Source organism: Podarcis vaucheri, assembly GCF_965113315.1.
Source record: "Podarcis vaucheri genome assembly, chromosome: 7".
NCBI classification, from domain to species: domain Eukaryota; kingdom Metazoa; phylum Chordata; class Lepidosauria; order Squamata; family Lacertidae; genus Podarcis; species Podarcis vaucheri.
In genome coordinates, this window is record NC_138765.1 from 36,702,994 (window position 1) to 36,726,450 (window position 23,457).

General features: G+C 46.6%; 1 protein-coding gene across 7 annotated transcripts; it reads left to right on the plus strand.

Annotated features, from left to right (window-relative positions):
• The first annotated feature begins 648 nt into the window (after window positions 1-648).
• On the plus strand, window positions 649-22,915 carry BSDC1 (BSD domain containing 1). 7 transcript variants are annotated; one of them, XM_082229514.1, is made up of 12 exons: window positions 8,272-8,297; window positions 8,807-8,866; window positions 10,117-10,177; window positions 10,978-11,094; window positions 11,338-11,505; window positions 11,597-11,651; window positions 15,116-15,231; window positions 15,754-15,822; window positions 16,876-16,957; window positions 18,264-18,803; window positions 19,080-19,183; window positions 19,995-22,915. In XM_082229514.1, exons 1-12 carry the CDS (start codon window positions 8,287-8,289, stop codon window positions 20,025-20,027), a joined length of 1,416 nt encoding a protein of 471 aa, XP_082085640.1. In that variant the 5' UTR covers window positions 8,272-8,286; the 3' UTR covers window positions 20,028-22,915. The 7 variants fall into 7 exon arrangements, with proteins under 7 accessions (XP_082085638.1, XP_082085644.1, XP_082085643.1 ...); XM_082229513.1 differs by lacking the exon at window positions 8,272-8,297 and adding an exon at window positions 8,480-8,609; XM_082229512.1 differs by lacking the exons at window positions 8,272-8,297; window positions 8,807-8,866 and adding an exon at window positions 649-806.
• The last annotated feature ends 542 nt before the right edge of the window (window positions 22,916-23,457 follow it).

The window sequence follows — 23,457 nt, forward strand, 5'->3', positions numbered from 1 at the left end:
ATAAGAGCAGGGCAACATGACCAATTTCCAATTTTCTGAGTTAATAGATAAAAACTCCCTGTTATTAATGCATAAGAGGTCTCGAATAGCTATTTGTCATAGCGTTTTTGATCAAACAGCAGCTAGGTATTGTACTTCTGTCCAGTGTCCACTCAATCCTCAGAGGTTCAAAGGATGAAGAGGCACTTCTGGAATAAAACTGAAATGTTTATTTAATTACACTCTCTCTAAATTTCGGGCTTGGTAGTTTCACGTTAGGCACAAAACACCAGAGTTCATCAAGTCACCCACACCTCTATTTGCCCCATATGCTTTCCATGGTTTATTGCTGAATCAGAACAAGTGGCAAGGTCAGTGCTTTTTTCTGGGGGGACACGAGTACGCATATCCTTAAACATTTTGTAAATCTAAGTTTGGCCTCATTGAGAGGCAGTATTTCAATATGAGTAGGAAAATGAGAGTACCCCTAAACATTTTTTAGAAGAAAAAAAAGCACTGGGCAAGGTAGGCTTTTCCCATCTGCTCAGCCCATTCTAGGATTTAATATTCCCTGAAGGAATCAAAACTGGGTTGCCCAGTTAACCGAACTCAGATAGTTCAAACCCCAACTGCCCACACTGACAGTCACTGTCTATCCTCACATATAGTCTCTCTCTCATATACATGGAGAGTCCTTACCTGATGGTTAAACTGTCACCTCACTTAAATCCCCCCCCCCCCGTTCAGATTGAGTGGTGGTCCTACCAGTTTACTACGCTAGTCTCTGGGTCTCCTGGAGGCAGACCCAGGGCCTGTCCATCACAGAGGCAAGTCTTCAACAGATTCCAACAAAACAGTAGAGATGGAGCCCATCTGATATGTAATGGGATTAAGTTCCAAAGGGTAGGAGATGCCACCACACTAGAAGCCCAATTCTGACATCACACAAAATGAGCCTTTGTTGAGGTGATATCAGTAGGATGCCCTCTCCCGCAAGTACAATAGTTGGTAAGGTATTCAAGGGAGGTGATAATATTTTAGGTAACCTGGTCCCAGGTTGTAGAGGGCTTTGTATACCACTAGCACCTTGAAAGTTGCCCAGTGGCTAATTGGCAGCCAAGGGGTTGAACATGTGGCCTTCTGAATGAGAAGAATGTACTTACTGCTGAGTTATGACCCTTCCCTATAGCAAGCTTCAAGGCTGATAAAATATTTGAACAAAGCCAAATTAAGAGATAAATATACCTGTTGCTGTTGTTGTTTATTCTTGTCCAACTCTTCATGACCCCATGGACCAGAGCACACCAGGCACTCCTGTCTTCCACTGCCTCCCGCAGCTTGGTCAAACTCATGTTGGTAGCTTCAAAAACACTGTCCAACCATCTCGTCCTCTGTCATCCCCTTCTCCTTGTGCCCTCCATCTTTCCCAACATCAGGGTCTTTTCCAGGGAGTCTTCTCTTCTCATGAGGTGGCCAAAGTATTGGAGTCTCAGCTTCAGGATCTGTCCTTCCAGTGAGCACTCAGGGCTGATTTCCTTAAGAATGGATAGGTTTGATCTTCTTGCAGTCCATGGGACTCTCAAGAGTCTCCTCCAGCACCATAATTCAAAAGCATCAATTCTTTGCCGATCAGCCTTCTTTATGGTCCATATTTATTTGATAAATTTCTATGCCTAAGAAGAGTCCTGCTGGATCAGACCAAAGACCTGTCTAGATACTCAGCCACATCACTGATCCATCTAGCTTAGTTTTGTATTCACTTCTAGGGCAACGACTTGAAGAGTTCCAAAGCAAGGCCCAAGCAAGGCCATCCTCCTCCCCTTGCATGGAGGATCTCTACACACATACCTCAGTGTACATATATATAAACCTCCCTCATACACTGACGGAATGGCACCAGTGTGGAGGGCCACTGGGTGCATCAGCAGCATGGGTGGGGCTTATTCCACTTTTCCAGCTGTCAGGGAACTGCCATCGGAGGGACAGGTGGTGGAAGGGCTCACGGAGGTTGGGAGAGACCCAGCAGCGGAAGCAGGAACCAGCAGGGGGAGAGGTGGGTCTCTGAGGGAAAGCGAGCAAGAGGGAGGGCTCAGGGACACGTCCAGCGAGAACAGTGGGGAGGTTTCTGGACCTCCCATAGGGAGACCCACTCCTCGCCGGAAACTGTCACGCCGTGAGTCCAGAAGACGTGTTTCCGTTAAGGAGCTTTTATGTTGGAAGCGATTCTGAAAGCAGCCACTGTCGGAATCTGCGAGTGACTAGAGGAGCCATGTCTGAGGGGCTCCGTCACAGACAGAGGTTTGTGGACTTGAACAAACTCTGAGGGACTACGATTTTACGCACAAGCAGCTCATCATCCCATCACACCAGCTGATGCACATGGACCACAAGGGGCTCATAATGCAGTTTCTTGAAATAATTTTAAACAACTGTTTAAACAACCCCCTAGGTTGGAAACAAACAGATATTGGGCATAACATGCTAGGAGGACACTTTCAGTTAACATTCCAAAGGATCTTTGCTGAATGGGATTCACTTGTGAGTAAACTTTACAGAAGCATCTTTGCCATAAGAGAGCATTGCATGGGAAACATGTTTTAATTTTGCTTTCTGTTGATTGAGAAAATGTGATGCCTTAACAGTATGAAGGCTCTAGCGCAGTCTTTGCCCTCCTGGTGTCCTGAACCCCTAGCACACCTGCAGCAAGTCTCCACTGGTACATACAGTCCCAAAATGTAGTCCCGTAGAGCTCCTAGAAACTCCAAACCAAGGTCCATCAATGTGGGAAGCTGAGCAGACCTCCTCACCTCCTACTTCATTTTTATACCATGAATGTTGACTGCAGCACCTGGGTTTGGCAAAGCATGTGACCCTACCTTTTCCTGAGCTTACTCCAGCTGAGGACTCACACACCTCCTTCCAGAGCTAACAAGCCCCTACCTGGCCAGCTACCCCCCAGGGCTTCCTATGCCTCCAGGCCTGCTGTGTTCATGGACACAGGGGCCCCTCTGGCTCTGGGGACGAGTCCTGCTCCTCTGGTTCCTGTGTACTGACCTCTCTCCTCATTGTCCTGCCAGTTCATGACACCTGGTGTTCTTCAGATGTTTTGGGCTGCAACTCCCATCAGCCTGTTACTGTACATATGTGAAATGTTTTGACTCCTCTAAACCCCTATCATATATTCTTTATTTAGAGCATCTGTACCCTGCTTTTCAGCCAAAAAGTCTCCCAGAGAGGCTTAGGTAAAGGTAAAGGTACCCCTGCCCGAACGGGCCAGTCTTGACAGACTCTGGGGTTTGTGCGCCCATCTCACATTTATTGGCCGGGGGCCAGCGCTGTCCGGGGACACTTCCGGGTCACGTGGCCAGCGTGACAACGCTGCTCTGGCGAGCCAGAGCCGCACACGGAACGCCGTTTACCTTCCCGCTGGTAAGCGGTACCTATTTATCTACTTGCACCCGGGGGTGCTTTCGAACTGCTAGGTGGGCAGGCGCTGGGACCGAGCAGCGGGAGCGCACCCCACCGCGGGGATTCGAACCGCCGACCTTTCGATCGGCAAGCCCTAGGCGTTGAGGCTTTAGCCCACAGCGCCACCCGCGTCCCTCCCAGAGAGGCTTACATACTACCAAAACAGGCAATCCCTAGCCTACAGGTTTGTAATCTAGAAAAGAAAAACATGTCACACAAGGGGAAAGGGGGGCTTATTTGTGGTTACATTCTGGTGTCAGGTGAAGACTTTTTTAAAATTCCCCTAGGGTTGTTGGTTTTTTTAAAAAAAAAAAAAAAAAACAAAACACCGTGGCTTTGGTTTTGTGCATGTGTGATTTTTCAGACATCTGGTTTTATGCTTTTTGTAGGCAGAAACTTGTTTGATTTTGTTATTTTTATTGTATGTGAACATTTTATGTTGTGAGCTTATACAAGTATGGTTCTGCAAATGTAGTTAAGTAAATAAATAATTTAAGTGAGGGCAGCTGCAAAACAACTGTCAAAGGTAGCAGCTGGAAGAAGGCAGACAGAAAGCCCCTCTGTGTCCTCTACCCCTTGGATCCCACCTGGGCTTGCTGCATTTCTTGGCAGTTGCCCCAGAAAGACTCCAAATGGAGGGAGGGAGAGGAGGAAGGAAGAATTTGTGGCCAGGGAGAGGGGTGCTTTAAACAAAGAGATGTGCTACTACAAATTTATGTTTTGTGATTGGGATCTATAGAGATGTAAAATAACAGAAGGCTACACTCTGGATAAAAGGAATTTTCTCAGGATACAAGCAACAGCATCATAGGCACAACCCCTAGTTTGCAGACTAGGTGGTACTCAGCATTTTCCCAGTCTACAATCTACACCCCCTACAGCTCCAAATCTACTCCCAGCTTAGAGGGAGAATGCTAGTACATATATGTGTGTGTACTGCATTAACCATTCTTTCTGAAATATAGGTATATGGTAGCCTCATGCTAGAATAACTGGACCCACCAACTTGTGTGAAGCCGACTCTCCGAGAGTCACTGATTGAAAGCAGATGGCATGAATTCACTGGCTGCTTTATCAGCCAAGCGTATTTCCTCTGGAAATTCCCTGTGGAGCAAGGGAGTGGAGGAATAGATAGATGAGAAAGAAAGAGAAAAAAAGAGGAATATCCATTCTACTCTATAAATAGCACAAGCTATATAGGAGCACAAGAGTGGCCTTGCTAAGATAGGCATAGGCTAAATTTCAACACTAAAGACTAAAGATACAAGGAAGACTAGATGTTCATGGCTTAAATGTATTTATTTCTTTTCAACAAATTGTGTACTGCCTTTCTCCTACAAATAAGAACAATTTGCCCTTATGTACAATTATTATTATTATTATTATTATTATTATTATTATTATTATTATTATTATTTGTTGCTCACTACTAAAAAATTGTCTCAAAACAAATTAGTCTTTAGTTAGTTGTGCAACTAACAAGAGAAACAAGAACTCCCTAGGGTGGCAGTTAAAAATATTTTTTAAATGATGGTGGTGGTGACCCACAACCAGTAATTAAAAATTACCCACCAAAGACCTGAGTGAATAAGATAGGGTTTATGTGGTATGTAAGATAACAACCAATGTGGCAGGCAAGTCTCCCTGGGGATGGCAAACACTCCTTGGAGGAAGGATAGGATGAAAATGAGACGAACAGTTTAGGCCTAGTTGCCTCCCATTTCACTGCTGTCTCTCTTGTGTAGTTTTCAGGCCAAGGATCTATTCTTTGTAAAGTGTCATGTGCACAGATGGCAATATAAAGGTAATGATTATAGCTGGACAAGAGGGGTTCAGGTGAAATTATCTGGAAACTTGAGTTTCTTAGCTACTATGGCAGCCTTCCCAAAACTGGTGCCCTCCAGGTGCTTTGAACTACAATTCCCAACAGCTCCCATAGCACCAGCACAATACAGCTGTGCTGGCTGGGGCTGATTGAAGCTCAAAGCATATGAGGGGCACCAGCTCTTTTTGTTTATATAGCATATCACAGGAGTGTCCTTCATTAACAAAAGCCCTCCGGTTTTATTTGTATATACCGTAAATAGTGGGGAGAACAAGCAGGAGCCTTGAGGTGCTGGTGCATTTGGTCCTAGATTATTTTTTTTATATGAGCTTGCACTTGTTTCCCTTTAAGATACTCAGGAAAGCGTTTCATCAGCTTCCCACATATCATTTGTGTGCTTGATAGAATGGAAAGGTCACTCCATTACACTGCCTTCGCCACCCTGGTGCCTTCCAGATGTTTTGAACCGCAGCCCATTGAACACAGTGGGATTTACTTCTGAGATGACATGCATAAAATTGTTCTGCTAAGGTTCTCGGACAGAAAAGTTCCCCTACAACCTTGGTCCACCGTATAGTCTATTAAAGTGTGTTGGGCTCTTCTGAAGTTAGTGGTAAAGACTGAAGTTATCCTGTTGATATCAATGATGCAGCGTGTAATGGGAATTGGGGTTGCTCGTGCGTAAAGGATGCTGAAGCTCTAGGCAAAGTTGCCTGACTAAACCTTTCCCTGGCTGGACAGCCCTTTCTCCATGGCTGTGTCAGTCACTGGCAGAATCCGTCAGTGGGCGTTTCCTGAACTTCTTCCAACATAAAAATTCCTTGACGCCCAGTCTCCGCCTAGCCTCCCTGCGCGGAAGTTTCCTGCGCAGAGTAGGCGTAGCCAGCGGAGGTCGTGGACTCTCCCCACTGGTCTCTGTGGAAGAGTCTTGGAGCCCTCTCTCCGAAGTCCTTCCCTGGTCCCCTTCCTCCCCGGTGTCACGCTGATTACCTTCCCCAAAGGGAGTGTTCTCTCTCCCTCTACTGGTCCCTTCTCCTGCATGGTCGGGGGAGCCTTACCTCCACTCTTGGCTCCGATGGCAGTTCCCTGACACAGCATTACCGCCCGTCTCCTCGGCTGGGGCAGTGCCGCGCGAGGATGCTGTTGAGACAGCATTCCTGGGCCCGGCGGGGCTGGGTGCAACAGGCTTCGTCCATGCCCCTGGCACAAAAAATGTTGGATGCCCGCCACTCCATAGGGAATGTTGTGGGGGTTGGAACACCAAGGGTCCCCCGCACCCGGCGCCTATGATACCACTAGAGCTGTGGCTCCCAATTAGCGAAGTACTGCGGTCCCCCTGTTTTCCAAAAGCCTACTTTAGGGAGTACTTTTGTACTTCCTACTTTTCGTATATATATATATATATATATATATATATATATATATGCAGGTTTTGGTGTCTTCGGGGTCGCACAGACACCCCGACTCTTACACGGGAAGACACCCGAAGACACCAAAACCTGCATTCCTGTACCCGTGAAAATCTACGAAAGCAAATATATATATATATATATACGGGAAGACACCCGAAGACACCAAAACCTGCATATATATATATATATATATATATATATATATATATATATATATGTTTTGGTGTCTTCGGGTGTCTTCCCGTGTAAGAGTCGGGGTGTCTGTGCGACGTTTCGACGAGGTCTCACTCGTCATCTTCAGGCTGGTGCTTTCGGCTTCTTGCACAGACACCCCGACTCTTACACGGGAAGACACCCGAAGACACCAAAACCTGCATTCCTGTACCCGTGAAAATCTACGAAAGCATATATATATATATATATATATATATATATATATATATATATATCTGTGTTAGTTTTTGTTGTATACAGTGGTACCTCAGGTTACATACGCTTCAGGCTACATACGCTTCAGGTTACAGACTCCGCTAACCCAAAAATAATGATTCAGGTTAAGAACTTTGCTTCAGGATGAGAACAGAAATCGTGCTCCGGCGGCGCAGCGGCAGCAGGAGGCCCCATTAGCTAAAGTGGTGCTTCAGGTTAAGAACATTTTCAGGTTAAGAACGGACCTCCGGAACGAATTAAGTACTTAACCCGAGGTACCACTGTAAATGGTGCCACGGGCCCCCTGTGTGGGTTACGTGGACCCTCTGGGGTCCACGGACCAACAGTTGGTAACCACTGCACTAGACTTTCCATGCCCGCTGCCCAGGCTTGCGCCCCAGGAGAGTCACTTCCGCGCTGCCTACGCAGCGGTTTGACCTCACCCCCGGAGGAGTGCTCCATGGTCTCTCGGGACAGACGGGATGCCAACAAATATGTTGAGATCGGGTGAGGAGCGATGAGAGTTTTCAAATGGAAATGATATATATATACATACATACATACATACATACATATCTATTAGATTATATTTTAAATGCGTTATTGTGAAATCCCGGTAAGTGTAAGAGCTGCGGGTGATTGCAGAATGCTAACTTCGATGGGGCTACGGAATTTCCTTCGTTAGCTCCAGGGAGGGGAAAGGGAAGGACCTTTCTCCTGGCTCCGCCTCGATGCTGCAGAGAGAAGGGAGGAAAACGCTGAACGTGCTGCGCGCGAGCATTTTTGGCCCTCGGCTGTTGCCGTACCCACAGAGGCCGACCAAACTCAGAAGAAGCATACAGATTAAAAAGAGAGTGAGAGAAGACGCTCCCCACTCCAGCCCTCACTTCCGGGTTCCTTTTGACAGCCGCCCGTGTGAGGAGCATAATGCGAAAACAACGGCATCGCCAAAAGGCTTTTCTACTTCGATGTGTAACCCTAGGGAAGCCACTCTACCCAGAGCTCTCTATCGTGGAAGCCGGAAGTGTTTCTATGGTAACACTGAAGTTGTGACAGCCCGATTGAGAGAAAGTGGGGGATCCCCCGGAAGTAGTGGCGGTTGCTGCGTCAAAAGGGCGGGGCTTCTGCTGGGTGTCAAAGGTCAGTAAATATTGGTGACGTCAGACGGCCAAGATGGCGGAAGGGTGAGCGTAACTGGTATCGCTGGGAGTGGTGCCTTTGCGACTAGGGTGGGGGAGACCTGGGGGCGAATGAGGAGGAGGGGCGGGAGGTTGTGCCAGAGCTCCGCCTCGGGACCCCTGGACTGATTAGGCAGGAAAGAGTACCGCTGGCAATGCATAGAGTGCGTTCCTTTGGCCCTGACTTAGTGTTGTTAGCCCCGCCCCCTCCCTCTTGAGTCTGGGCACTCTTGTTTTGTAGAGGCAGCCCTGGCGGTGGTCGCGAAGCCAGAAGATGAGGTGTGGGTTTTTCAGGGGAACAGGTTGCGGAGGAGAAAGGTAGGATTGTACTGTATGGTATGGGGGGCAGTTTAGGATTGCTTGGGGGTAGGGCAGCGTTGGCTGTATTGGGACGAGATCTAGGAATTCGGGGTTAATAATGCGGTGAGGCCTCGGAAGTAGTGGCGGTTGTCAAAGTCGGCATATCTGGGGACAACTGGAAAAGAGGGTCCTGAAAAACATCTGCTTTGTTACAGCACCTCAAATGATGTGTTTGGATGTGTGGGACTTGGGTTCAGACTCTCTGGCAGCCTTGGGTAAGCCACTGTGTTGCAGTCTGACCCATTTTGTAGGTCTGTTGTTAATATACGAGATTATTCATCACTGACTCGCTTTTCCTTTCTCGCCATGTGCATCTGTTGAGCTACCTTGTAAGGTAGTACCTTAGTGTGACAGATGGTGGGGGCATGCACATTGAAGTGCAGTTGACTGCTATGCAAGGGTTTTAATGAGGAAGGCTTTGAGTCAAAGGTTGCTTGGTCAAGCCCTGCTCCTAGATCACTTGTATAGTCATTTATATACAGAATTCTAAAGTAGCACTAGAATATGATTGTGGTTGTAGTGTGTTCCATGATGATGTATAATTGTGGCAAACTAGAAAGACTGTGTGTGGGAGGAGGGAACCAGTAAATCCACATTCTTTCACTACTCCCCAAACTAAATTGTATGATTTAAACAGGTGTCACAGAAGCCTCTAATTCACTTGTATGTCTTTGAGGCTGTGTGCTGTAAAAGCCTGAGTGATTATTTTGTTCATACCCTTTTTCATAGATTTCTAGTAAATACTGTAGGAGGCTTGAGTTTGTATTACATTTTTTGCATCGTTCACATCATGTTGTAGGAGTTCAATAATATTCCCTTAAACTTAAATAAGTATTTAAATACCTGCTAAGTTGTTAAAGTGCTTTTTATTTTGTAATTGGTTATTTTGTGAGGTAATGTTGAGAAAGGGCAAAAGAGAGAGAAGGAAGGAGGTAATGTGTAACAATTCATGAGAAAAATGGGAGCCTTGGTCTGCAGTAGTGCTTGAAAGTGTAGCACAAGTTTTGAAATTTTTGGAACTTGTGCCTAAGAATTTACCATATTTTTCGCTCTATACCACGCACCCGACCATAACACGCACGTAGTTTTTAGAGGAGGAAAATCCGTAGGCATGCCACCCGTTGGCAATCCCTCCATAACACGCACCGACATTTCCCCTTACTTTTTAGGAGGAAAAAAGTGAGTGTTATGGTGCAAAAAATACGGTAAATTATTCTATTTGTGGCAGGAGGAGGCCAAGCCAAGGACACAAGTGTAGTACCGCACTGATTTTAAGGTGTTTCTGCATTGGCTCTTGAAAGGGAAGGTCCTGAATTGGGGTTGGAAAAAGATTCTGTTAACATTTCATAGAAACAAAGGCTGCCGTTGTAGGATTTGCTGCAGTAGCTGACTGTTCTGCATTCTTTGTCTTGCGTTTATTATGTAAAATTCCCAATTTCAGCTTCATATGTTTGTCCTGTAATAGGGAAGATGGAGGCTGGTGGAGGAGCTGGCTACAGCAAAGCCTTCAGACAGTCAAAGATAAGGTAGGTGGGTCTGCTTTTTATCCACTGGTAAACTAGAGAGAGAGGATGTCAAAAAGACGCAGCTCAAACTCTGATATTTGGCCATACTGCCTGAGGCTGGTGGGAGTCCATCATGGCCTGGGGGCATCAAGTTGGCTACTTCTGAATTAATGACTGATGACTCCCTTTGTAAGAAAAAACCTCTTTGCTTATTATAGTACTTAGTATTAGGTGCCAAGGAAAGGCCATGATCTTTGTGCCCCTGCTTATGAGCCTTCCTCAGGCACCTGCTTGCTAGCTGTTGGAAATGAAATACTGAACTAGTCCTGCCTTCCCCAACCTGGTATTATCCAACTGTATTGGACTACAGCTCAGTCCCACACAGCATGGCTGTAGGATCTTGAGGCTGATGGGAGTTGTAGTTAAAAGCAGCTGGAGGACCCCATGTTGGGGAAGGCTGAACTAGATGGACCCACCTTGGCCTGATCTTCCAGGGTAATACTTTGGTTCATTGGAGTAGCATTCACATCTCACAGTCACATTTCATGTACCTGTTATTGGAATTAAAAATGCTTGTTTTGGGATCAGTTGTGAACATGCTCCTGAAGCCACGTGAGGTGATTGGAACAAGAGCTGTCAGGTTCTTATTGTTTTGGATGTATGAATTCTGTTTTCTCCTCCTGGTGGCCACACTCTTAGATTGATAAACACTTTGTGTTCTTTGATTGTTAACCCCCAACCCATGCTAACTACCACACTCATTGGAAATTCAGCCACAGCGTACCCAACAATAAGTATATTCTCCTCTCACTCTGTTACAGTCCACAGAGGCCTTGGAGTTCATGAAACGTGACCTGACCGAGTTCACGCAAGTGGTCCAGCATGACACAGCCTGCACCATTGCTGCCACTGCCAGTGTGGTCAAGGAGAAGCTGGCTGTGAGTGGGCATTGAAAACAGAAATGGAGGGAGAGGCAGGGGCAGGAATGCATATCATTGGGAAGGGCTGGCGGGTTTTCATTTGTGTTTGCCATTTCCCTCTCCCGACAACTTTTTTCATTATTCTCTTTGTTGATTTGGTGTATCAAGCCCATAGCAATGCTAGGCTTTGTGGGATACTGCCCACTCTGGTTCCTCTGCCTTAGATTAGTTTTCATTATGAATTTCTTTGTTTTTGTGAAGACGGAAAGTTCCTCCGGTGCGACAGAGAAAGTGAGAAAAGGGCTCTCCAACTTCCTGGGTGTTATCTCCGAAACATTTGCACCTTCACCAGATATGACCATTGACTGTGACGTCATAACCCTGATGGCAACCCCTTCTGGAACAACAGAGTTATACGACAGTGCCAAGGTGCCTCTAGCCTCTACCCCCAAAAGGTGGCCTCTGTCCGGGCCATTAATGTCTTGTGCTCATATGCTTCTCCCTGTCTGTCCTCTTCCAGGCTCGGCTGTACAGCCTTCAGTCTGACCCAGCCACCTATTGCAATGAACCTGATGGTAAGTTGGGGGCTGATTTGGACTGAAAAACCGCACAGTCAGGGAAGTGTTTGGGTGAACTATCTACCTGGAGGGTGACGGAAGTCCACAACATGCTGTTTGCTTTCATAAAGCAAAACCTGATGGGATGGCCCAGAATTTGAAATGCAGGCCTTACTAAAAGAAAAAGTAACTTCTAGGTTTGGGGGCTGCAGTAGAAAGGTCTGAAGGAGGTAGGGTGACAGGTTGGGGATTGGTGCATGATGCAGTGGAAGCGTTATGCTTCAACATGGGAGGCTATTCTCAGAATTCCTGCTCAGCCACGGGTGACCTCTGGCAAGTGGGACTTTTTGCAAAATGGAGGAAGGGTTGCAAGGCACCTGCTTCTCATGAAAAGCCAAGTTGCACCTTCCCCTCCCCTCTCCTGCTGCTTTTCCCCACCCTCTGCCACTCCCCCTATCCTCACAGTCTTCTGTGCCAGACTGGCAAGGGTGAAGCTACCCTGTCACCTTCTTGGCCTGGAGAGGATAGTTTTGCACTAGGATAGTTTTGCACTCCACTTTCCAGCCATTAGTGGCTGCACACACATGCTGGTCTTTTAAGGTCAGAAGAGTCAGTTCTGGCAGGCTGAGATCCTACCTGCAATATAGGTACAGTGGCGCCCCGAAAGACGAATGCCTCGCAAGATGAAAAACCCGCTAGACGAAAGGGTTCTCCGTTTTTCGATGCGCTTCGCAAGACGAATTTCCCTATGGGCTTGCTTCGCAAGACGAAAACGTCTTGTGAGTCTTGCGATTTTTTCGCTCCCCCCCCTTTTCTAAGCCGCTAAGCCGCTAATAGCCTTTTAGCCGCTAAGCCGCTAAGCCTTTAATAGCCGCTAATAGCGCTAATCCGCTAATAGGGTTGCTTCGCAAGACGAAAAAACCGCTAGACGAAGAGACTCGCGGAACGGATTATTTTCGTCTTGCGAGGCACCACTGTATGTGGGCAGAAACCATGGAAACTTGAGCCTAAGAACAGTGTAAGGCAGGGGTGTAGAAGCTTTTTAGGCTAGCCAGCCTATATCCTTATCACCCCAGCCCTGGAGGGCCATCTTGAACCCCCTAGCTGGACAAGATTGGCCCACAGTCCAGAGGTTTTACATCCATGGCATAGCCTGAACTCTGCCGTCTGCAGAGTGCCTTAAGAAAGGGCAGGAACTGTAAACAAATGTGTGGGAAGTCTTCTGGTGGATGCCTGCCTGCCAAACCTGCTTTGGGGATGCCAGCTTGGAGCGTTAAACCTACATACAGGTGGAGGGTGGGGAGGCATTTTGTGAAATTAGTTGAATCTATGTATTGTTGTTGTTTCATTTGTTCCTTGTCTTAGCCAAAAAATCTCAAGATGATTAATAATAAAGGATACAATACAAATTCCAAAATTATATAGGAGATTCAAAGCACTGAAAGTGATCATACTTAATAATTTAAGATATAGAGGATTTAAATAATCTTGGAAGACTATAGATATGTTATTTCTACCATATGTTTATGTTTTATACCTATGCTATCTTTTTTCTATTAGTTTATGTATGACTGTAACCTAGTATGTATTGAAGATGAGATATAGCAGAAAAGCATGCATATATATTTATGTGTGTGTGTGTGTGTGTGTGTGTAATATATGTGTGTGTAATATACAGTGGTGCCCCGCAAGACGAATGCCTCGCAAGATGGAAAACCCGCTAGACGAAAGGGTTTTCCGTTTTTGAGCTGCTTCGCAAGGCGAATTTCCCTATGGGCTTGCTTCGCAAGACGAAAATGTCTTGCGAGTGTTCCGATTTTCCCCCGCTTCCCCCCCTTTTTCTAAGCCGCTAATAGCCTTTTAGCCGCTAAGCCTTTAATAGCCGCTAATCCGCTAAACTGCTAATAGCACTAAGCCGCTAATAGGGTTGCTTCGCAAGATGAAAAAACTGCTAGACGAAGAGACTCGCGGAACGGATTATTTTCGTCTTGCGAGGCACCACTGTATATATGTGTGTGTGTGTGTGTGTGTGTGTATGTATATGTGTATAAAAATAAAATGGCCAGAGCAGCAAGAAAAGGAGAGGGGGGAAATAATCATTATATAGTTAGGGAAAGAGGCAAGTCTTTAACTGGTGCCAATATGATGTTGATGTAGGTGCCAGGCAAGTTTCTTTGGGAAGAGAATTCTGCTGAAGAGGCCCCTTTGTGCCTACCATTTCTTTGTTTTTCTTGTATCATTTACACACACGCATACACACACACACACACACACACACACACCCAGCCGAATACTTTCTTGGTGATGCAATGTCATTGTACTGGAGTAATTTCCCTGTGGGGGGTATTAATTTTAATTTAAAAAGAATGACAAAGCAAAGACATGATAATGGTTAGGAAAATCACCCCTCTTCTTTCTATAACACTATAATTTGGGATGACCCAATTTGATTTAGTGGTAGGTTCAGGAAAGGTAAAAGGAATCAGCAGTTTTACACAAGGCATAATTAACATTTGAGATTTATTGTCGCTAAACATGGGGTACCTATATTGTAAAGGGCTTTAAAGAAAAGGATTGAACAAATTCATGGTTGCATGATCTCTCAACAGCATTGAGGCCAAATGAACATAGCTAAAGGAACTTTTTGTGTGCAGAGGCACTGCTTATATTATGGGGATGGGGCCAAAAGGGGGCTGCCCCTTTTACTTTTTGTCATGGCACCCTTGGGTACTGTCTTCCGAAAGCATATTCCACCAAAGCCAGGAAGGTGTGGATGTGTCAATGTCCAAATCTTGAGAATTTCAATGTGTCTAATTTTTCAACCCCCACCCACCATTTGAGCCATCACTGCCTCTTGGGGGAGCGAATTTTATATATGCTTTTTGGAAAAGTACTTTTGTTTGTCCTGAATCTTCTAACATTCAGCTTCATCGAAGGTCCCTGAGTTCTAGCATTATGAGAGAGGGACAAAGACCTTTCTCTGTCCACTTTCTGCGCACCATGCATAATTTTGTTATTTATTTATTAGGTTTGTGTACAGCCCTTCCTCTGAAGGTCACAGGGCAGTTCATAACATGATACAAAGTGAAAACGCAAAATACATAATACAACCAACAAACATATTTAAAAAGTCATAGAATGATAATCAGCCAAATGCCTGGTTGAAGAGAAGTGTTTTTACCTGGCACCTAAAGATAATGTAATGAAGGTGCCAGGCAAGCCTCCTTGGAGATGGCATTCCAGAAACAGGGAGCCATGACAGGCCCATGCTCGTGTTGCCACCTTTCAGATTTCTTTAACAATACTTTCCACCAGTCTTCCTGAGAAAGATGTTAAGCTAACCAGACTGCAATTTTCCAGGATACCCCTTGGATCCCTTTTCAAAAATTGGTGTTACGTTGGTCACTTTCCAGTCCTCAGGTATGGAAGCTAATTGTACCACTTCCGCTGTGATATGGTGGTGTTTCTTCCATCCTCTACAGGACCCTCTCAGCTCTTTGAGGCCTGGCTATTGCACTTCAACCTAGAGGAGAAGAAAGGGGAGATCTCGGAGTTGCTGGTGAACAGCCCTTCCATCCGCGCTCTCTACTCCAAGATGGTAAGGTGGTGCAGTGTGGCTTAGTCCCTTGATCTTCTGGGTCTTGTTTTCAAACAGTTGCTCTAGAAGTTAGCTGCTCACATTTATCTGTGGGGTGGTGCTGTTCTCTATTCTGAAGGAAGAGGCAGGGCTCCAGAACATGTCCATTGCAATTCCTGTGTAATGCTTTTGAATGCAGAAAATTTGGTTCCTAACAGAAGATTCTAGGGAGCAGCAGTGTCTTAAAATCTAGGGCTTTCTTCTCTTACCTCTTACAGACGTAATCTCTCTACCGATAATTCCCTACACACATTCAGCCATGCAGTCTGTCTTATTAGAGTCCCCCCAGTGTGGAGGAGTCTCTGTATATGCATGCAGGGCCTGTCTCACACTTGGTGTTGATGGGGCTATGGAGTGCAACCCCACAACTGCCTTGCTCTCCTGGGTGAACCTATGAGGGGGTTGTGTGTACTCCCCTAATGTGATTCTGGTTCAAGACAATTGTATCCCCTGCATCCCTGTTCATTCTTCTATTGACCTCAGGTGCCAGTGGCTGTGTCCCATTCTGAATTCTGGCAACGCTACTTCTACAAAGTCCATCAGCTGGAGCAGGTGAGTTTGTAGAGGTTATCTCTGGGAGTGACTGAGACAGAGTCAGTTTTTCTCTATTGCAGGATGCAGTAAGGGGCAACACAAGGGTGTCTGAAGGAGGGTGCAACAGTGTCTTTCCAGGACAGTCTTCTAAGTCACATTTCCAGAGAGAGGCTCTAAGTTCAGGGAAAGATGCTTATAGGTCTTTCTCATGTGCACCTGTGGGCACACAGAGTGGCTCCTACCTCATCCCTTAATGCAGCTTGCTTGCCAAGCCCTTCCTGTCTTTTTTCCTGAATCAGACAGTGTGTCACTTAGCATTCAGTTGCACTGTGGAACAGCAGAACCCTTGGAAATGTCCTAGGCTTGTAGAATTCTTTGAGATTCTGGCCTACTCAGTTTGGGGGGTGGGAAGTGGTAAGAGAGTGCCACTGCTTCAGACTACAGGAATCATGGCCTTATGAAGAGACTGGAGCAGTTGGAAGAATCAAGCATGCAAGTGGTAAGGTGGCATATGTGGTCACATTTCAAATGACTTGGAAAGTGCAAGATGCAAAGTGCAGCTTGAACTAAGGAGAAGTGGAAGGAGTGGTTGTTTTGTATGGTGAGGGATTGTTTGTTAGCAGGAAACTCTTTGGTTGTGCCAAGACATTTTAAAGTCAAGCCTTCGTTAGCCCAAGTCTTGTCAGCCTGCCAGAATCATGAGCAATGAACACCAACTGGTAAACCTGCAGATGAGGGTTTACACTCAGGCCTATGGGGTTCCTGTTGATCTGTTCTGATGCTCAGGTGAGGACTTTCCATAGTACCTTCCAGGGGATTGAGGGTTTGCCTTGAGGCCTGACCCCAGAAGCTTCTGTCCTACTCTTGGGTATGTCCCTTTGGTTTAGCTCTATAAGTATTTCCTCTCTTCCCCTTGCTTGCCACCTTCCTTCCCATGTGCAGCTGTCAGAAATCTTTTCTCACCCAGGAGTATGAGCTCTTGAACTCTGCCTGCAGGGGTAGCCTTGTGCCCTCTCCCTGGTCAGCAGGTGAGCAACTTCTGACAGCCATCTGAATTCCTTTCTGTCCCAGGAGGAGGTCCGGAGAGAGGTTTTGAAGCAGCGGGCAGAACAAAGTGTTCATTCAGAGGAGCCAGGCTGGGAAGAGGAAGAAGGTTAGTGAACAGAAATTGCTTCCCAGCTGGGCAAGATGCCTGGAGGGGTCTTCTGACCCTTTTGTTTATAGTTTCCTGCACTTTATGCACAATTTATTTATTGAAATGATGCCTACTGCATCTTTCCACTAATACCTTTTGGGGCAACTTCCATGCCAAATTAAAACCATGCAAGGATAAAATACAAAATAAAACTCAGATCAACATCAGAAGAGCCTCTGCCTTGAGAACAAATACAATGACTAAACCATTCATGCTTTTTATCTCCAGAAATTGGGACAATAGAGAAGAATTCACTTGGTGCCTAAAAGAATAATAAAGGGGAAGGGCCTTCCATCATTTTGGTGCAATGCTAGAAAAGGTCTTGTCTTTGGTAGCCACCTGTCTAACCCCTGAAGGTGTAGTTAATTGAAGCAAGGCCTCAGCTGATGAATTCAGGACATAAGCAGATCTATTTGACAGGTGACAGTTCTTCAGGTAACCAGTTCCCAGGTCATTCAGGCCTCCACATAGTTGAGAGCCAGCATTTTGAAATCTTCTTGGAGACAGATTTGGAGTTGGTGTGTTGTCATTGGGCCGAAAGTTGCAATATTGGCTGCCTCCTTAGCAGCTGGGCTTGTTTTAGCTATTTAAACATGGTGAGGGCCACTATTTGCTCCTTTCCTGATGGAGTCTGCAAACATGTTCTAGCCCCCTAAAGTTTTGCTCTGGGTTGCAGTGCAAGCGTGGGTTTTTCTAGGCAAGTTGCCCATCCTCCTCTGTTTCTGTTTGGGGATTCCCAGGTTAGTCTGCCTTGATGGTTAATGTAGCCCTATTGGTGTACAGAGTAACATAAGCCACACATATATAAAGACGGGGCCCTCACCTGAAGTTTCACTAATGAATCCAGATGAAGTTTTTGCTTGTCTTATTGCACAAAAAAATCTTAGTTGCTGTTTTGCTTAGCAGTGTTACAATTTTTGGACATTTTTAAAGCTTGGGAGAAAAAATTGCAGGCATCCTGGCAGGGGGAAATTAAATGGCTTATTGCATGGTAGTGCCCTCATTGCTAAGAAATAACACGCCAGGAAGTACAAAAGGGCAGGGGAGAGAAACCTTCTCTTTGGAGGGAAACTCCTGGCATTATTAGTATTCAGAAGGCTGTAAGGAAAACTTCCTGATCAGTCTTTCCCTTACCAAGTCAGAGGGAAAAGCAAGAATTTTCCCCTGCTTGTTTCCCCCGTTTCATTTCCCCCTACTTATGAATGTCATCAGTGACACATTTTCTCACCCGTTTTGCCTCGCTCTCTCACCTCTTCTACCGCAGAGGAATTCCTTGGGTCATCCTCCTCCCAGTCTAACGTCTGCTCGCAATCTCCCCAAGAGGTGAAGCCAGCTTCCCCCACCTCTGCAGCAGTGCTCACTCCGACCCTAGAGGCATCGGTGGAAAGCTGGGCTATGCTGAGCACTGCCCCGGCAGAGGTGACTCCATCTGAAAGCAGCGAAAGCATCTCTCTGGTGACTCAGGTTGCAAACCCTGCTGCTGCTGCTGCACCTGCTGCTGCTGCTTCACCTGCTGTGCCCTTACAGACTGAAGCCCAGCTCTCTGGGGCAGGGGACATCTCTCAGAGGCTGCAGGAAGCTACCGCAGAGGAGCAGACCTCACTCGCAAAGCCAGCGAAGCCTGCACATCCTTCCCCAGCTGCTCCAGAGGCAAAGCCTTCCCCAGAGCAACCCAAGGAGCAAGTGGAGGCCAAGCCAGTGAGCAGGACAGAGACTCTGCGAGAGGACGGGCCGATGGATCTGCGACTCTTTGAACTCAACTCCGACAGTGGGAAATCCACTCCCTCCAACAATGGGAAGAAAGGTGGGTAGCCTGGACAGTGCTCAGTGAGCCAAACCTCAGCCCTCTGTAAATGTGCATTAGCATGTGGAAAGTTACCCATTTGCAAGCCCCTCTTGATCCTTGACAGCTGTGGAACAGCACCCATTTCCATGTTGGTGTGGTCTGGCTACAAAGGTGTGGATGCCGCACAGCCTTGAGTGCATTGGTTGTTATTTAGTGATTTACTTCCTGCTGTGGCATTTGTGGTACATCAAAAGCCTTGAGCACGGGATGCCTCTGTTGTTCTTTTCATTTCAGGCTCCAGCACAGATATTAGTGAGGATTGGGAAAAGGACTTTGACCTGGACATGACTGAAGAAGAGGTGCAGTTGGCCCTCTCCAAGGTGGACATCTCTGGAGAGGTGAGTCCTTGCAGGCAGCCAGGTCCAGAAGACCGCCCCTGGGGTTCTTGGGATGGTGGCAGAACATATTACAAAGGCCTTTTGAAAAAAGGCTGCTGTTTGGTCACTGGCTTACTCCCGGGAAAGGGTTGTAGGGTTGCAGGCTTAAGAGGGCTTTCAGAAGAGACAATGAGGACCTTATTTTTCTTTATTTTGTTGCTCACACCTTTGTGACACTAACATGTACATGACTTGTGTTGGACACAGGCATGTCCTTGTGCTTCAGAAAAATGCCACGCCTGCTCTTTTGTAGAAGAGGAGCAGCCAGGCACTGAGGAGGAGGAAGAGGAGGACTATATTAATGCTTTAGTTCTCTCTCTGGCAAGACGGCTGACTGGGATCCAATCACTTGTATCTTCAAGGCCACATCTATTTTAGCTGAATTTGGGGAAACCACTTGAAGTATCCGTTGGGCTGAGTTATTTCAATTGTATTTGTTTGATTTCCTCATTGCCAACAGCTGAAAGTCTGTAAAATTTTGATAATAAACCTGATTTGCAATGGGGGTTGAATAATTTTGATTGCAACTGTATATATGGCTTCTGGTCTCAGGTTTTAATAATGTTTCAGCAGCACATAGACTGGATTGCTTGGTTGGTTCTTTGCAAGGCAAAGGATCAATCAACTTAAAATGCTTTAATTTGCTGGCAGCTCTTGGTGTAATCCTGTGCACAATCATTGTGTGACCTCGGTCAGTGCTGCTCTTTGTCTCTTTGTAACATCCTACTTTAAAACACCTTTCTTCTTGCGCTCCCTCCCTCTCCTACTGCAGATGGAAGATGAAGAATGGGAAGACTGGGAATAACATGGGGCCGTCACTTCTGTGGTGCATCTTGGTATCTTCCCCCACCCCCTTCCCCCCTCCGCACCATCCAATGTGAATTAAACCACAGAGCAACCGGTTCCTTTTTCCTGTGTAAATGTGTTCCGGGCTGGCTGCATCTCATCTCTGCTGAAATCCTGTTGGGGACCTTGGACCATAACCCACACTTGGATCCTGGTGGTGGCTGATATCATGTGGGGCTGCCGAAGAGCCTCGGCAGAGGGAGTGGGGCACAGGGATAGGTGCATCTTCCCAGTAGGTCCTCTGGACTATTGCTTCTCTCAGAGCTGTCTCAGTGTGGATTTATTTTCCTTTGGGGAGGGCACGGTTTGAGGTGGGTGTCAGTTGATGGTGGTTTGGGGTGGGTGTGAGGTGAGTCTGACTGGGCTCTAGAAGATAATTAGGATTATTATGCCTGTTCTTCACTAGGCCGGCCACTTCCTAGCTGTGCCTCCTTCTGTGTGAGTGTTTTCATGAAACCCAATAAGCTTTTAGAGAAGGAGAAGACAACCCCTCTAGCATGGTGTCTGATTGCTCCTACCCATTTCCCTTAGCATCTTGCACTGCCTGATAGGAAGCCAGGACATTGAAAAGCTGGGAGAGTCCTCTCATCCCTACCTATCCCTCCTGAACTGCTCCTTCTCTGCTTTTCTGGGACTTGAAGCACTTTTTAAAAAATAAAAATGAAATCTTAAGCCGAATCCTTGCTTAGCAGCATGTGACACTAGCGGGAGCATCTGCTGCACAAGCTCCCCTGAATTGAACGCAAGTGGAAGGAGATGTTCCTGCTGGGTTGTGCTGCTGAGACCTTCTTTGAAAAGGGCTGGGTGTGAGTTTCTCTGGAGCTGCTGAATGGTGCAAGTGCAGCTCCTCTGCTGGTGGCCTTGCTATTAGGCATCCCTGAGAAGCACTGACGGTCAGTGTTGAAGGACCAGCATTTGCCAAAGCCTCATGCCCCTCTTTCCCGCCCCCACTTGGACTGATGCATTTGTCAATCTCTCTCTATGGCAGCCTTCGCCAACCTAGTGAAGGCTAGTATGTAGCAAGCCTCTGGAAAAACCCCATCCCCGGGGAGAGGTCTCTCCTGCTCCCCAACCTTGCCAAGAGCTACAACTGCCTACAAGGCTGTGTTCCTTCCTTGCCCGCATCCCTCTGACCTTCTCTAGGCATATCTGTTTCCTTTTGGTGCGATCCCCCCTTTTCCTGATATGCTCCTTGCCACAACATAGTTGAGTCGAAAGCGTATGTAACTACTTGAGCATCTCTGACCTCAGAACTGATTAGCTCTGTTCATGCTTTTCTAAAATGGGTCCAAAATGGAAATGGGCTTCCTCTCCATTAGGAAGTTCTCGTGCACAAACTCCGTTGAAACAAATGGGAGTTGTGCAGAGGTTCAGCATCTCTCTGATGCATACAGCTGTGACAGGAAATGTGCTTATGTTCCTCCCCAGTGATGCAATATACCTGGGGGGGGGGTTCTTAGGCTGGTTTCATATCAGAGCCCCTGTGGTTGAGTCTTCAGAAGCATCTGATATTTGTCAGAGCCATCCAAAGGCGACTCCCTTCCAGCCTTCTCACAGTGCTGCTGCTCATTCATTCATCTTCTCAACAGTGCTTGGCTTAAGAGTACCAGACAGGAATAAGAATGTTCCTGCTACTTATTTCTCTTTCCTGCTCCTATTGAAAGCCAAACACTGCCAAAAGGAAAGTAAGCAACTGAGCACGCAGCAGTGCTGTGCGAGAGCTGGAAGGAGGCTCTCCATGGGTCGCTTAGTAGCTGTCAGAATTTATAGCTGATACAGTCACCTCTCCTAGAGGCTTCTGATGGTGTGGAGACATGTTTGGAGGTTCCTGTATAAGCCAGCCCATGTAAATGAACCCCCATTTGGGGGAAACTAGCAACAGAGTCAGCCCTAAAAGCAGATTAATGAGAGTGAAGCACCCAAGTGTCTTGGTTGCTTTGTTCACAGTATTTCTTGTTGTGTTTGTCCTCGGTCCACATGAGCTGTTGCTTCTGAAATGGGGATCAGTGGTAGAGCACATACATTCATGCTGCATCCCTGTCTCAGTCCCTGCCCTCTCCCTTTGGAAAGATCATGTAGCAGCAGGAGGTGGGTTTGACCTTCTGCCTGAGTTGCTGGTATAAGGCCACTTCTGTTCCTGTGATCTAAAACAGGATAGATTTTTGGGGGGCAGGGTAGCATGTGCCCCACTGCCCTTCTCCAGCGTAGTGCAAAAATGAATGTTCCCTGCATTTGCAGGTACGAGCTCCACCACAGTCTTGGGGAGGCTGCTTTTGGATGTGTCTTAATCATCCATATGAGGGCCTGGCTAAGCCACGGGACAAGAAGATAGTTTAGAAAATGAGCTATGTTCTATATCCCCTTGAAGACTGGATCGCATTGAGTTTAGCAGAGCATAGGGGTGCCAGGAATCAGTGGTGTGACATCTGCCTAGAAGAGCCCAAATCCAAGTGTCTGAGAAGGGTGGTGGTTGTCAAGGGACATCTGTGGCTCCTGGGTCAGCTTGCTTTTTTAGATGTGTCTGTGTGATGATGGGGCAAAGCATGGTAGTAGAGAGCCAGATTCTGTTTCAAGGAGGTAGCCTGCCAAGGGGACGAGGCTCATTCCCAATTGGGGTTGGGGAAAAGTACTGAGGCTCTGATTTCATCATAATTCTCCATAGTTCATTTTCTTCTCTCTTGGTTGTGCAATATTCTCTCATTTTTAAATTATACTGCAACTCCCTGGACTGTTTTCTAGCTGGGGTGAAGAAGTGACTCTAACAGCTGTTTAGTTTTGTAATGATGACTTTCTCCTGAACCTTTTACAGACTTGCCGTTAACAGCAATTAAAAGAGTTCTACAGAAATGGCCTGGTGATATTGGTTTCTTGACTCCCCCCCCCCCCTCCAGCCAACCCTGTTGTGCAAGTAGGTATAGCAGCCATAGTCTGGGAAGTGTGTGTTTTTTCAAATTCAGTTCAGATTCAAAGTCTTAGGAAGAACTTTCTGACGCTGATAAATGTTTGACAGTGGAATCAACAACTTCGGAAGGTGGTGGTTTTTCAACCGAGGTTGGCTGCCCACCTGCCAGAGATTTGTTAGCTTTGATTCCTGCATTGTAGGCTTGGACTAGATGACCCTTGGGGTCTCTTCCAACTCTGCCATTCTATGATTCTCTTCCTTTCAGAGATGCCAAATAACACACTGCTGTCTTAGAGGGGATGTGCAACAAGACAGGCTGTATTGCCAGAATAGGGGTTACAACTAGCTGGTATACTCTTGGAAGATATGGTGGGATGGGAGGGTGAAGGATCTGTACCCTCTAGTCTGAAGGGCAAGGTGTTTAGGGGTGGCTGAAGAGGAGAGAGAATGTGGGAGTGGCAGTGGGATCCCTCCCCCCCCCCCGCCC

Coding starts and splice junctions, on each gene's coding strand:
- BSDC1 (XM_082229512.1), top strand. CDS start 664: ATGGAGAGTCCTTACCTGATGGTTAAACTGTCACCTCACTTAAATCCC. Junction 10,178..10,977: donor TTCAGACAGTCAAAGATAAG/GTAGGTGGGTCT, acceptor ACTCTGTTACAG/TCCACAGAGGCCTTGGAGTT. Junction 16,958..18,263: donor AGGCTGGGAAGAGGAAGAAG/GTTAGTGAACAG, acceptor CTTCTACCGCAG/AGGAATTCCTTGGGTCATCC.